This window comes from Scatophagus argus, chromosome 14 (assembly GCF_020382885.2).
Source record: "Scatophagus argus isolate fScaArg1 chromosome 14, fScaArg1.pri, whole genome shotgun sequence".
Taxonomy (NCBI): Eukaryota; Metazoa; Chordata; class Actinopteri; family Scatophagidae; genus Scatophagus; species Scatophagus argus.
In genome coordinates this window covers 2876333-2890113 of record NC_058506.1, presented here as the reverse complement: position 1 = coordinate 2890113, position 13781 = coordinate 2876333, and the positions used below count along the sequence as shown (strand labels likewise).

At 39.2% G+C, this 13781-nt stretch overlaps 1 protein-coding gene across 2 annotated transcripts; it reads right to left on the bottom strand.

The window, feature by feature from the left end:
* Nucleotides 1-2226: 2226 nt before the first annotated feature.
* vps26bl (vacuolar protein sorting 26 homolog B, like) lies at nucleotides 2227-10719 on the bottom strand. 2 transcript variants are annotated; one of them, XM_046410983.1, is made up of 7 exons: nucleotides 10334-10719; nucleotides 8710-8866; nucleotides 7301-7465; nucleotides 6962-7137; nucleotides 6738-6880; nucleotides 6030-6180; nucleotides 2227-4341 (listed from the first exon to the last, which is right to left on the bottom strand). In XM_046410983.1, exons 1-6 carry the CDS (start codon nucleotides 10554-10556, stop codon nucleotides 6058-6060), a joined length of 987 nt encoding a protein of 328 aa, XP_046266939.1. In that variant the 5' UTR covers nucleotides 10557-10719; the 3' UTR covers nucleotides 2227-4341; nucleotides 6030-6057. The 2 variants fall into 2 exon arrangements, with proteins under 2 accessions (XP_046266939.1, XP_046266938.1); XM_046410982.1 differs by having other exon boundaries at nucleotides 2227-6180.
* Between the last annotated feature and the right edge of the window lie 3062 nt (nucleotides 10720-13781).

The following is a 13781-nucleotide window of genomic DNA, read 5'->3' as shown; positions in this document are numbered from 1 at the left end:
CTGAAACCGAACGGAGGCTGTTTCACACAGAAAATGGGCTCAGATGCAGATGTGAATCTACAGATGTGGAGCTTCAAATGATCACAGTTCATATTATGAAATATCCAATGACCTGAAGCAAGCTATTCATGCAAGATGTTCCCAATTATCAACGATCTGAAACAATACTGTGTGCAAGAAAAGGTCCAAAACAAATATAAAATTTTGTGCAGGTCTGGTCATTTTTTTGGTACATCTTTTAAAGATTATACTCTCACTTAGGGACCAATTACTGGCACTTCTGAAATGCACCTGGGTTGGCAGGTTGAAAAGTAAATCTATGAAGCGAGTAAAATAGTTCAAGTGGCTGGTGGAGGATCATAAAAATCCTGCATGGTTGCAGGAAATTTCAAACTTCCTCACAATTTCATCACCTCCGATCATAGGCCTGTTTTAAGTCACATTTTTTTTTGCCTTGAAGGCTTCAGTGACTCAGCCTGAGGATAAAAAAGAGGAACCTTATGGGGAAAAAAATGGTAGTGAATTTCTGCATATATGAATTATAGATTTTGTACTTGTATATGGTGTGCTCCACACTGCAATCCTTCCACAGCTATTACATGTATACACTCAAAAGGCTTTCAATAACTGCACCACAGTCACAATACACATCAGTTCAACAGAACGCAGCACTTACAGTTATGCTCTTTTTACATCTCATGTTGGCTATACATAATAAAGGTTCTGTCAGTCTCATGCCATGATGGCATGGGCCGTGCTTCTTTCATCACTGAGCTACATGGTGGACTTAATTGTTATTTAACTCCATATTGAGCATTAAGAACATCTAATACTACAATAATGACTCACTAACCTTCAGACGTTTTTATTTTAAATTCTCCTCTGTTGTCATTTGTTCCATATTCACAGCATGAAAAAGGACAAGCAAAGAAGTTGCTGTCCTCGGGCCCATTTAGACACTCTGACATTTCCCTGTAATTTCTGTTAGGATGCATGTGAGGACAAAAAGTTCAAATTAGTTTAGTAATGTGAAATGATCCTCGTTCAACCTTAGTGCTGAAGTGAATTTATCACAGCTTCCATCCACACTTGGCAGTTGTTGGGTATGCATTTAGATCATGTCTCTCGTGCCATCACGTTGCTGAACACAAAGAATTTCAGAAGCTCACTGTGGCACATGAGGCTCTACGTATCAGAACCTTCGCTCTGTACTCATTCAGGAGCGTTTTTCTTCTATACCAGCGGGTTTTCTGTTGCAAAGGACACATTTTGTCTAAATAGCAACAGGGCTCATTCATCACATAACACCATGCCACAGTGTAATTCCTGTGGAAGCTATTCAAATGCTGCCTGTTTGACATGACGAATGAGTCACTGGAAACAATTTTAGTGTCTGCACACTGCATAAAAGCAGAAGATTTGGCCCAGAAGTGACAAGTTTCTGTTCTGTTTCTGAGGCAAAGCAGCTTTGCTTACATCCTTGTATGGCTACAGAAATTGCACATTTAACAGATAATAGTAATTGCAGGCTATCACTTGTTTCAAATGCCTGAGCAGCCCATTGCACTCCTAATATATTACATTTTAAGTAATGTGTACTAACAATTGTCTTTACTCACATGAATAATTTCAAGCTTTGTCCAGAAAAATCCAGTTGACAAAGAAATGTGATCCAAACCTGCCCTCTAGTGGCAGCATTTGCTCCCCACAGTGAAGATGACTGGGGACATACCATGTGGCCTCTGCACAGTACTTACCGAGGACTATCATAATGCATTTAAATTCCCAATTCATTATCAACAAACTCCAATTCTAGCAAAATGAACTGAGTTTGAGAAGGTCCCCATCACTGACAGAAATACTAAGCACACAGACATTGAACATAAAAACATTCAAAAAGTACAACTGTCTAATATTTATCATTTTGACCTTTTTTTTCGAAGCTGTGCTACTCAGGAAGAGAAGGCTAAAAAGCCGCAGATCCAGGAAGAGCGCAAATACTTTGAACAAATCAACACTGTGAAAGTTAACACAAAGCAGACATACTTTTGAGTTACTCCCTTTTAATTCAAAACAAAACAGGAATATAAAATGATTGAAATCAACACAGACAGATAAAATACGACATGAAAACAAGGATGCATTTACACTGTACACTTCATCATCCTTTGTGATTTAAATCTCTGTTTACTCTCCATTACATACTGGGTTAGTTTAGCTACTGTGTGTCTGTACCAGCACTGGCAAAAAAAAAAAAAAAACTATATCACAGAAGACACATAAGAGAACAACAAAATAAACAAGTACTGTATATGCTCCAAAGCTGCTTTGGGTTGCTTTGTCTTCAACCGATTTCAGTGAACTGTTGTTTTATCGTTTGAGGTAACTGCCAAAATAAAGGATGACGATTTAATCCAGGAACCTGTCGGCTATCGCTTGAAGATGATTGAGCCTCTGGGAGAAACGGCCAATGTTCCAGGCTTTTAAACACAGCCAGCATCTATCCAGGCCAAGACGTCCTCTTCCGTGCACCGCTCATTGTTTACAGTCCAATTAGCATCTCCAGAAGTGAGAATGAACACAACACGACATTTTGACTAATCTGCATAGACAAATATCAGATATATGAATGCTGATAAATCAATCTTAATCTAAATCGTCACACAATAGCCGACAGGTTCCAGGTATGCATATTGGCTAATGTGTTCCATCTCTTCTGCTCTCCATACTTGTCTGTTCGCCTGCTGAAGCCTGCACAAATGTGATTGGTCAACACTACTCAGACTACAGATGGACCACCAACAGAAATCTTTTCCCTTCGTCTGCCTTCATTTGCAGATATCTGTTTAAATGCATTTCGCAGTCAGGAAAATAATGCAGACTACAATCTATACAATGTCGGGACTGCAAGAAAATTATTATTAACGAGGGTTTTTATTTTATTTAATCCCTTTCCAGTGATGTTTACTATAAAAAAAAACCCAAATAAAACATATTTTCAATAAAATATAAAACCTGATGATGGTTCTGTCTGAACACACACTAAAGGGTGCTCTCTTGTTTCCCTGGCCAATAGTCACCTTTACTTTATTATGCACCCTTAGAGCAATGTTACATGTACAGCACCACGATGAGTTAGCCTGTAACATCGTGCACACCGAGCTGTTCCACCAATAGGTGAAGTGATGTGCTTTTTTGGTTCAAAATGAGAGCACAGCTGGAACGCTTCAAAAATAGGATCTACTATTCATTAGGCATAAATTTTCCACTCCTAATGTGCGATTTGGTCTGTGTGAAAAAGACTGATCCGCTCTAAATCAAGGCCGAGTGGTGAAATTAGAAGAAAAGAGTTTCGATTTTTTTTTTTTCCAAAGGGAAGGTCTTTTTATTTATTTAAGTCAGACTTGAGGTTCACCACACCCCCCTACCCCCTCACCTAAAGAATTTTAGTACAGTCCCTTAATAAGAATCACAGTTCAGTTCATAAGGAAGCCATTTCTACTGTCATCAGTAACATGCAGAAAGAGGATCTTTAAAGAACGAAAACTGTCAACAGAAATCAGTAAGAAATCATTTTCTTCTCGGCTGTGATCAACACATCATGCCAGTGCGTCCTGTATTTTAGCAGTTACCCGAACAGCAGTCTGATGACAGCGGACATGTTGCTTTAGCACAACAACAGCATATTAAAAACTGAGCTTATGGTCAGGAAAAGTACAAAATACAAACATGTCTAAACCCTTAATATGATGCACAGTGATAGACTGTGCACAAGTTGCACAGCGTAAGCTTGTCAAACAGTTGCAGGCTAGGGCAATGTACGGACAGGCAGAGTGCTGGGCTGCAGTTTCAGCACTTCACACTGTGTACTCGCGTGTGTGCTCTTTTTTCAGGATGGAGAAAATATACTTTAAAAAAAAGGGAATAAAATAGAAACAAGTAATGGCACAGGAACTCACTGACCTGAAGCAAGAAAAAAAAAAATCTTAATTTTGTTTGAGTAGCTTTTCTTATACATCCATTATCTCACAATAACAAAAGAAACCACCTTTACACGAAAACCCATTTCTGAAAAGTGACTGTAATGATAAACTGATGAGCACAGTGTAAATGGGAAGAAATGGCTTAGCTGTACACACTGTGGAAACTCTTCTCTTGGATTGCAGTGAAATATTTTGGCAATAAATCAGCGCCAGCAGCCTATTAGGAAGCAGGACTCCGCATCAACTGTCACTAAATACAGGTGTAATACTGTCTATACTTGAAGTGATGCCCGGGGTAGAGCCTGCCTTTCACTGTCCTCCTGAACCCTGTCCCGAGGCCAGAGTTCATAGCACAGCACTGAGACCAGGATAAAAGCACAGAAAGATTATAGTGCAAATAAGAAAGCAGGGCTTCAAACCATTAGAGACTGGGACAATGATGGATGTAAAAATCACACAGCGCTCACAAGTGCCACGTTTGTTTTAGCAGCAGTGGCAACACCTGACACTGAGTCACAACCAACTGATGCAAAAAAAAACATGTAAAAGGTTAGTTAAAAATGGAATTATCTCAAAAAATAAATACTTTACAATCATGCCTATTTCTGATGAGAGCCTTGGAATGTATGAAAATATTTTAAGCATTGTCTTCTACAAATATTTAAATGTATTTTCTTCCATTTATTTTTTTTTAATCTTATACTTCTGTTTATTATCTAAGAGTCACTATTTTTTGCTTAATGAAGAGGCAAAAAGTGCACACAATTGTTTTTAAATTAAAGAAAGAAAAAAAAAGAAATTTAATTTAGGGGCTGTTTCTCAGCGGGAACCATGGCAGCAAAATAATAAAAAGTTAATGAATCAAAGTCACATCCCTTAGATCAGACATACAGAAAGAGATCTGCAAGATCTGTTGTTCACCCACTTTTTAGAAACCTGCTGTATGATTACACACACACACACACACACACAGCGCAGTCTTCCAGTCAAGTAAGAAGTCTGAAGGAAAAGTCATGTTAGAAATACACCTGAGGTGTATTTGCCACATTCGGTACATTCATACACGTGCATCAATTCAAGATATTGGTCAAACAGTATTTGCAAATGATATTTAAATGCATCTAATGTGAGGTTTACCACACTGGACTGTACAAAATTAAAAAAAACAAAACAAATAGGTCAAGCACTTAAAGGGGAATTCTGGGATTTTAAACCTAGGCCCCATGTTGACACATTTTGGTGTGTAAATGACTCACACTTCGTAGGATTTTCAGGATCAGGTCCAAGCTACAGAAGCTGCAACATAATCCTTTGGGGCAACTCCGGCCACTAAAAGTGTTTTTTGGCACTCACGCTGAAATTGTCACCTTAAGAGACAACATTACAGAAAGGATCCCTGCAGAAAGAGACCTTTTTGTTAAGTCCTTTTTCTCTAAGCAGAAACACAAGTCACACAGAAGTGAGTTGTGGTTTCCTCATGTTTCCATCAGCTCAGTGTTCAGCCATGATTTTGGTTTAACTCATTAACTGAGCCGTGATTTTCTCGGTTAACTCCAAACTCTGTCAGCCCTGCAACTGACTGACGACCAGTCCAGGGTGTACCCCGTCTCTCACACACTGTCAACTGGCATCGACTACAGGAACCACAAAAAAAAAAATTAAAAATCTGTAGGGATCCTTTTCTTACATTGCAGTCATTTCACTAACTTCTAGCTGAGGCCAATTCCAAAACTTTTGGTAAATATGAATCATTTACATACCAAAATATTCCCCTTTCAGTCAATTTTGTGCAGTTCTTTGTGAGAGAGAAATCACCCTTAATGTGATAAACTCCACCCAGCTGGTACTTCAAGGTGATTAAAACAAACAAATATTACTTGCAACTACAGTCGGAGCCTGGTCTGACTGTTTGTTCCCTTGACACACACACACACACACACACACATCCTGAAAAAAAACACTGCAGCACATTCTATCTCGATGCAAACAAATGATATTCACAGAAGTTGCTGACAATTTCTGCACTGTGTTCGCTCAGTCACTCACTACGCCAAGGTGAAGTACGAGCGGGGCTTTAGCTGTCTTCTTCATTGCTCTGGGTCTGGGACCTCTCTGGATCGAAGCGCTGCGAGGCGATGGCCGCTTGATGAGACATACTCTTCCTCACTATGTCACCTTTCCTCCACAATGTGATCTCCTGCAACAACACAAGACTAATGATGTACAAGACGGTAGAGGGGATAGTGCCAATGTCAACTGTAATCAGCTCCACCCCCTGCACCCCTCCAGAGGATGAGCTGTTGTAGATAACAGGTGTATGGATGGGTGGACAGATGTACGTCTGTCTAGTGCTTCTGGACTGGTTTTAAGTTATAGTTCTTAAATATAAAGCCTTACTTCAAGCATTTGCTACGTTTGAGCACATTTTCCTACATACTGAGAAAACAATTCCCCTTGTTTTTGAGTTGATATTTTGCATCAGATTAAAGTAATTTGTGAGTAAAATAAGGCGGAGAATTAAATAGAATTAATTAGGTGAAATAAGAAATAACCTTGTAGAAAATGAGTAAACGCCCACCCTCCTGTTAATATTTTCTGTTTTTAGTTTAAGTTTCAAGCCTGAGTTGCTGTTATCCTCATCAGGGTTACTTTTTTAAACTTTGGAGAGCTCCATTTGAGTGAGAGGAGAGTGACAAGGCGTTAACAGACATTACCAATGTGAACCAATGTGAAGCCACAGTGCAGCACGTGTACCTGCTGTTTGAAATAGCGTCTTTCCTCCTCATCGATAAGAACCAAGTTGAGGTAGTACCGCACAGAGAACTTCTTGTTAATGTCCCTCATGGTGGGCGTCATCTCATAGCCTGCCAGAAACAGCCTGATGGGGATGGACTCTCCTGCAGCACGAGTCAGAAGCAGATTTAGTGTGCAACAGACAGAATCCTACAACAGAAACACACGTCGCTACCCGCCATTACCTCTGACTGGTGCACCATCCATGATTTCATACTTTGCCACGGTGTCGTTCTCGTGGTAGACATTTGGACCTGTGCCAGTAGTCTCGCGTTTAATTATGTCGATCTCCATATGTTTGATCTTAATCCTCACCAGCAGAAAGTAAATCTTCCCTACAATCACATCTTTTAGGTGATACCTGCAAGCAAACAGTATGATCTGTCAACACCAAACACTCATTTTCCCACTCTCTTGTGCTTTTTTTGAAGTCAGCAGGTAATTAACAGGTACAGCCCGGAACAAAAAGTGAGAGCCCATTAATTCCTGTATTTTAGTGGATTATTGTACAAAGAACATCATACTTGGATTTGTTGTATTCAAACTCTATGTGTAGACAGTCTTCGATCCCCACTTCCATCTTGATGGAGGAATTGAGCTCAGGGTAGGTGCTGAGTGTGTGAACCACAATGTCCAGCTCTTTACTGATGTCATTCAGTCGTCGACCTACTGTCGCCCTCAGAAAGTAGCTAGGAGATAAAAAAACAAACAAACAACAAAAAAAAAGACCGCATGGCTGTGAAACCAGACTACAACACAGCAGTAAGAGACTCTGTTAGGATGCAGGAATCACATTAACCAAATATTCTCCTTTTTTTAAAAACAGTAAGATAAAAAATAAAAACTATTAAAGATAAATAATAGATTAGGACAGACGTTTTACAACCATAAGTCAGGACGATGGACAATAAGAAAGTCTAACATGATGCAGAGGCCACAAGTGGACTTGACAGACTCAGCTTGTCAAGCTCTGCTCTACACCATCAGCCTGGATTCACATTTCATCAGGCACCAGCTGGACTCCAGCAGGTTAAATGTTGAGCCTTACTGTTAGCTGTGCAGTTACCAATAATGTTAGCGTGTTAGAAGAACTCATCAACATTTTGGGAAGTACGCTTATTTCACTTTCTTGTCCAGAGTTAGACTGAAACAGCTAGTCTGGCTCCGTCCAAAGGTAATAAAGACACCTCTAAAACTCACTACGAACTATGTAGCAGTTTACATCCACGTTCGTCCAGACTCACATGATACGTAGTGACTTCATCACATGGTGCAACAACAATCACCTGAAGCTCAATAGCATCAAAACCAATGAGCCTGTGGTGGACTGCGAGGCTTCTCAAGCATGAATGTTGCTGCAGAGAAGCTATAAATTTTAAAACACGGATACTTTACACACTTATTCAACCCAGCAGCAGTATCAAGGTGGACACTCAACATTAGTGTCACCAATTCAATATCAGATCAAACGTGATGTCCAATCCCTGCTACTGTTACTGAGTCATGGTGTTGAATAATGGAGAGAAAACATTATGATGTCATTGGCTTTACCGACATGCTGGTGAGGCTACAACTGCAGCTGTTTTCTCACCTTACAGCACTGTATCATGGAACAGCCCGTAAACTTTCATACAGACCCATTTGGCCAAATCTAGAAATCGTATGGCATTATTCTTGTCTTAGTATAATGTGTATTTGTATGTGTTAGTTACATGTTGTGTTTGTTCGCTAGGCACGCTTTATATTTGGGGAACAAAATGCATTAGCTTGTTCATGTTGTTTTGTATTTGTGAAATGTTTACTTTGGTTCAGTTTCAACAGGAAATTAGCTCCACAATGAACTATTATGTGTTATTAAATAAAAGTTTATGGGAGAATCTAACATCGCAAACAATTCATGCACACAATGCAAGGAGCACACAGTAGAGCTTACCGTAGTTTAACGTTCTGACCGGTGTAAGACTCGTAGGGTTTCTCCACATGAGTGAACTCAAAGTCAAACGTCTGTGACTGTGTGAGCTCTCCTGGACGAGCCAAATCTTTCACAAGGGACACAAACTCATGGTGGTTTCCTCTGTCATAGTACAGCTCTGAAAAATCAAAACACAGCATCACGCAGCTGCAGCAGAGCAGTTTTATAGTCATTTCTGACCACACAAGCTTGTGCCAGCAGTCAACATTCGATCTGATGACAGAAGAAAATTGAAACACATTTGTCTTGACCGTCACTGAAGTCAAATTCTTTTAAACTGTTCTACCTGAAGCACCACTAGGCTAATCGTCTAATGACTAATCATCTAATGGGCCAACTTCGCTCACCCACTGCAGCGCCATGCAATCTGATGTGGGCCAGCCATTTTGCTCTTGGGAAAGTACTTCTTCTTTTCATATTTTAAGACAAAGGGGAGCGAACAGAAAAAGGGGAAAGGGAGGAGTGTAGCAGCGATGAAAGCTGTTAATATGCATTTATGCTTCAAGGGTCTGAGGACAAAGTAAGAGGAACTCCCTGCTATTGTTGCAAAGTCATTTTAACCCGGCAGGCTGCATTTTAATCCATTTCAAAAGGAATTAATACAGAACAGCGTGTACTTTTGAAGGAATGCAAACTATCTGTAGCTGCACTGAATGAGGGGTTATCTCTGTGTGGGCCTCGTGGGCTAGCTTTGCACAGTGCAACCTTTGTGCAATTACTTGCAGATTTCAAGTCAATTTTCGCACAACTCTGACACAACTAAAAGTTCAGCACGCAAAGCTGACCTCATCCTCCAGCTGCAGCTAGTCAATATGGAACCGATATTAACGAATTAAATATACTAATTGGCAATTTAATCTGTAACAATCATAAACTCGTGATAAGTTTTGCATGTAAAATCTTAATTTGGAAAGTAACTAGTAATTGTGGTTGTCAGATAAATGCAGTGGAATGTAATAGGCTATATAGAATAAAATGTACAATAAAAAAAACAAATAAATAATAAGAAAATGTACATAAAAGTGCCTACAAACTGTGTTTAACTGCATTCGCCGTCTGCTAAATTAAACTTGGTGGGGATCATCCAACCAAGACGCATTTGTCTTCAACATCAGTTAGCTAACAGCACCGTAGCAACTTTTATTTGCAAGTTGTCACTAAGTGCGTTACACGTACCGTCCGCACCGCGCTTCTATCGCTAACTTACTTCTGAGTGTCAAAGTCACACTCCCGAAATGTCAGTGCATCTCAACGTCTTAAAACACGAGGGTCAAAGGTCAATGAGACAGTTGGGCAATGGCTGATGAGTCAACTGACGTTAGCTTGCACACGCGCGCGCACGCACGCACGCACATCTGTCACGAGACCTGACACTTCAAACTGACACTTGTTAACACCCCACACTGTATAGCAGTCTGCTGTGGAAGTCTGAGGGGCTCACACGGTGCTTGTTAACACAGGTTTAATAAACTAAAGAGTGTGTGTGTTTAGTAGCGTAGTCAGCGCCTGTGCCAACACCTCCTGTCATACTTTGCCACTTCTCTCAGCGGGCTCAGTGTGAAACGCAGGCCTGCCAGCCACTCACCTATCTGGCCGATAAACTCAATCTTGATGCCGTTGTGCTCCAGCCTCTTTCCCGGGTACTTTAGCGTAACGTTGACTTTCCCTGACACCGTTTCCCCGTCGTAGAAGAGGAAATATTTGTCCTTCTTGCCGTCTTCGCTTTTATGTTCAGTTTTCTTTCTTGTTTCGGCGTCATTAAGAACTATATCGATGTCGGCACTTTGACCAAAACCAAAGAAGCTCATCGCTGCTCGTCAGTCAGGCTCTGTCACTGTATCTTGCTGAAAAAGACGCCCCCTGTTCTAGAAAACAACACAGTGGTTTTCCTTTCGTTGTCCTGTGAGATGTCCAGTGCAAACAGCTTCCCAGATTATTGAATACTTCGAGTTACAACCGATTGACTGCGCATGCGTCGAAAGGACTCGCTAAGGACAGCATTTTTTTGTTAACAAAGGTTTTGTTTCTTTTTTTTTTTCTTTCTTCGCTTTTGATATGAAGTATAATCTCTTTACTAAAGTTACACAACCAATATTTTAAATTTAAAAAAAATAAAATTTTAATGCTGGCGTCTTTTCTCGTTTCAATTTGACTGCACTTTTTTGGCGCAACATCAACAGGCGGAAGAAACAAACCACGAGCTGCGGCTGTTGAAGCTTTGCCTCCCAGAGCACGGCCTTTCAGGTACTGTTCGCTTCTGCTCATGCGGAAATCCTTTTCTGCTATCATTCACAACCTTTGAGGCTCGCACCACCTTAAACTAAAACTAAAGTCTACCTAATCTTACACCACAGTTTATAGTCTGAAACATGTGCAGGTTAACCAAAGAGTCATTTTTTTTGTAATCCAGATTTTTAGAATTTTTATGTTCTCATGCAAAAGATTGTTTTCTTCTTCCATGAATTAAAGACCAAATTCACCATAATGAAATCATTTTAGGGGTGACTGGATCAGGATGTTTTTTTTTCGTGATATTCCGTTAAAACTGTTGGTAATGTTTATAACTTATCTGTGTGTCAACAGGATTGAGTAGTAACTGATTACATGTAATTGGGATTTCCTAATCCAATTCACAAAAATTAAGTAACTATATTCAGTTCAGATTTGAGAAAATGTGTAATTGGATCATAGTTACGTTGTCAGGGATTACTTTATTACATTTTACATCTATAGAAATGTTAAAATTATGAGATATTTTTCATAGGTATGAATATGTCAAATATTGTTCTACTACATATCAAAGTAAATTACTCCTCTCAAGTTGCCAGTTTTGTTAATGGTGACTTCACTATGTGTTTTTCTTTTTTTAATTATGATAATGTAGTTTTTATTCATTTGTATTGACACTGGAAATGGAAGATGAACATTATGGCACATTTGCATTACAAGAGCAAAGTCATCCATGTGGCTTTTGTTTAAAACAGCAACACAAGGAAATTTCAATTTGCATAACTCAGATTTCTGTGGTTAGATTTCCTGTGCGTATCATGTGACTAACGGACAGAAAATAAAACATGGAATACCTAAAAGCACTCTTTTTGGCAGTACAATGCCATAGCTATTGATGTAAGAACTTAAGTGATTTTGGGTATTAAGAAAAAAACCATGGAAAATGGCTAGATAACAGCTCTTAAATTAAACTCTTATGAGCTATTTTTGTTGCTGTCATTATATTTGTCCAAACAAATGTACCTTTAGTTGCACCAGGCATTAAAATGAACAAGAAATTGAAGAAAACAAGGGTGGTGTAATAATTCTTTCCATGACTGCACATTGACATCTGATATGTAGTACTTGTTTTAAGCACAAGAGGTCACAAGTGCACTGGCTTTAGCTGATGCTAAAGTTGGAATCCAAAGCCATATTGAACCCACTTTTGTGATGGCAGTACTGTACCACTAGAGGGCAGTGATTAACAACAACAGGGGACAGACTAACCCGAGCGCTCTCCTTAGGTTCATATCTGTTCAGAAGATTTTTCCACTCCTGATATTTTGCCCCATTATGCAGCATTTTAACATGTCTATGCCAAAATAATCCCCTGTATAATAAGCATTGCATGTTTTGGCTTTACTTTTATTTTTATTTTATTTTTTATTGGATTAGATATTGATTTTATTGGAAAAGCTTCTGAAGTTTTAACAAGGTTTCCACTGACAGTGCTGGTCAGTACAACATTCAGAATCAAAAGCAGATGTCATCCCTCAAAGAAATCACTAAGTGTACTAGTACCACATGGTTGAAGTGTTTAAAGTATGATTGTTATACTGGTAAAAATGATGCCATCAGACTAATATAAGTCATGCATTAATGTGAAAACAAAACTTTACTGTTGTAGCTGGCTGAGGTGGAGCTAATTTAGAGCTATTTTCTATAGGGCTGCAGCTAATGATTACTTTCATTAAACCTCAAATCAAATCCAGCAAATGTTGGTATTATGTTTTTCGATGAAAAATGACTAAAGAATGATTAGAGTAGCAGACAATCAATTTTCTGCCAGTTAGCAAACTGGTTAATCAACGAAACATTAAGCTGTATTTGTAACTGTATTTGAAACTCATGTTTCAAAAATTTCAGTTTAGAAACTAACCAGTAACTAAATCAGATTCTTTTAAACAGAGTTTTTTTTAAGTGTGTTATTAGTTCTGGTGATTTATAAAAATATTCCAGTGATCCTTTCTTTGTGAATAATTTTGTGATCAGACTTGAACAGTTAAATGACTCCCTGGAACCCTGATGTTCTATGAACTGAGATGTAATAAGGTTCTTTTATGACAATTGTTCACTTTGAAGACAGCCACAAAAAGTCTAAGCTCATCCCTCCAGAGCCTGATGGGACATCTGGGTGTCATGTGGTCAAATTCTACAGTTCTACACAAATGACTTCAAACTTTTAACAAGCGGAGCCTCTCAAGATGGCCTGAAATGCCCGAAACCAATTATTTATGTACAGTTGAGAGCAGTATGTGCAGCTGTAGCTCAGACAAATCTCTTGTCAAAGTGTCAGTTCATCACATCACGGCGTAGGCGTAATAGGCCACGTCCTTCTGTCAAGTACAATTTCCTCTCTTGTTTTCCTCCACACTGTGATGTCTGCTCTGAAAACACTTGTGTTTGCAGCTTTCTGCTCTGTTTCTGTTTGTTCACTACAGCCAAAAGCCAACAAAAGATTCTAATGTTATCCATAACGTCTGCTGATATTAGGATCAGACTGGTGAATCGGCACACGCTGCAGTGCTGCAGAGGTTCTTTAGCTGAACAGTTTGAGTCGTGTGATGTAAAGTAAGTGATGCCAATTTCTAATGCGTCTTTGGTTCCTTCTCAAACCGTGTTTTGTGAAATTTATCTGATGAGGTTTGATCACTTCTGACATTCAGACACCAAAACTGAGTGTCAGCTGATATTGAACATATTTATTTGCTTTCATTCAATATAGATTTGCTTTCAATCAAATCTATAGCACTGAAATATTT

Bases quoted from the DNA above. Each gene is read 5' to 3' on its own strand.
- vps26bl (XM_046410982.1), bottom strand. From the start codon at position 10,556: ATGAGCTTCTTTGGTTTTGGTCAAAGTGCCGACATCGATATAGTTCTT. The intron at 7,138-7,300 runs GTATGATGTTCT...GTTTGCTTGCAG, and splicing joins TTTGAATACAACAAATCCAA to GTATCACCTAAAAGATGTGA. The intron at 6,881-6,961 runs GTAATGGCGGGT...CTCGTGCTGCAG, and splicing joins GGATGGTGCACCAGTCAGAG to GAGAGTCCATCCCCATCAGG.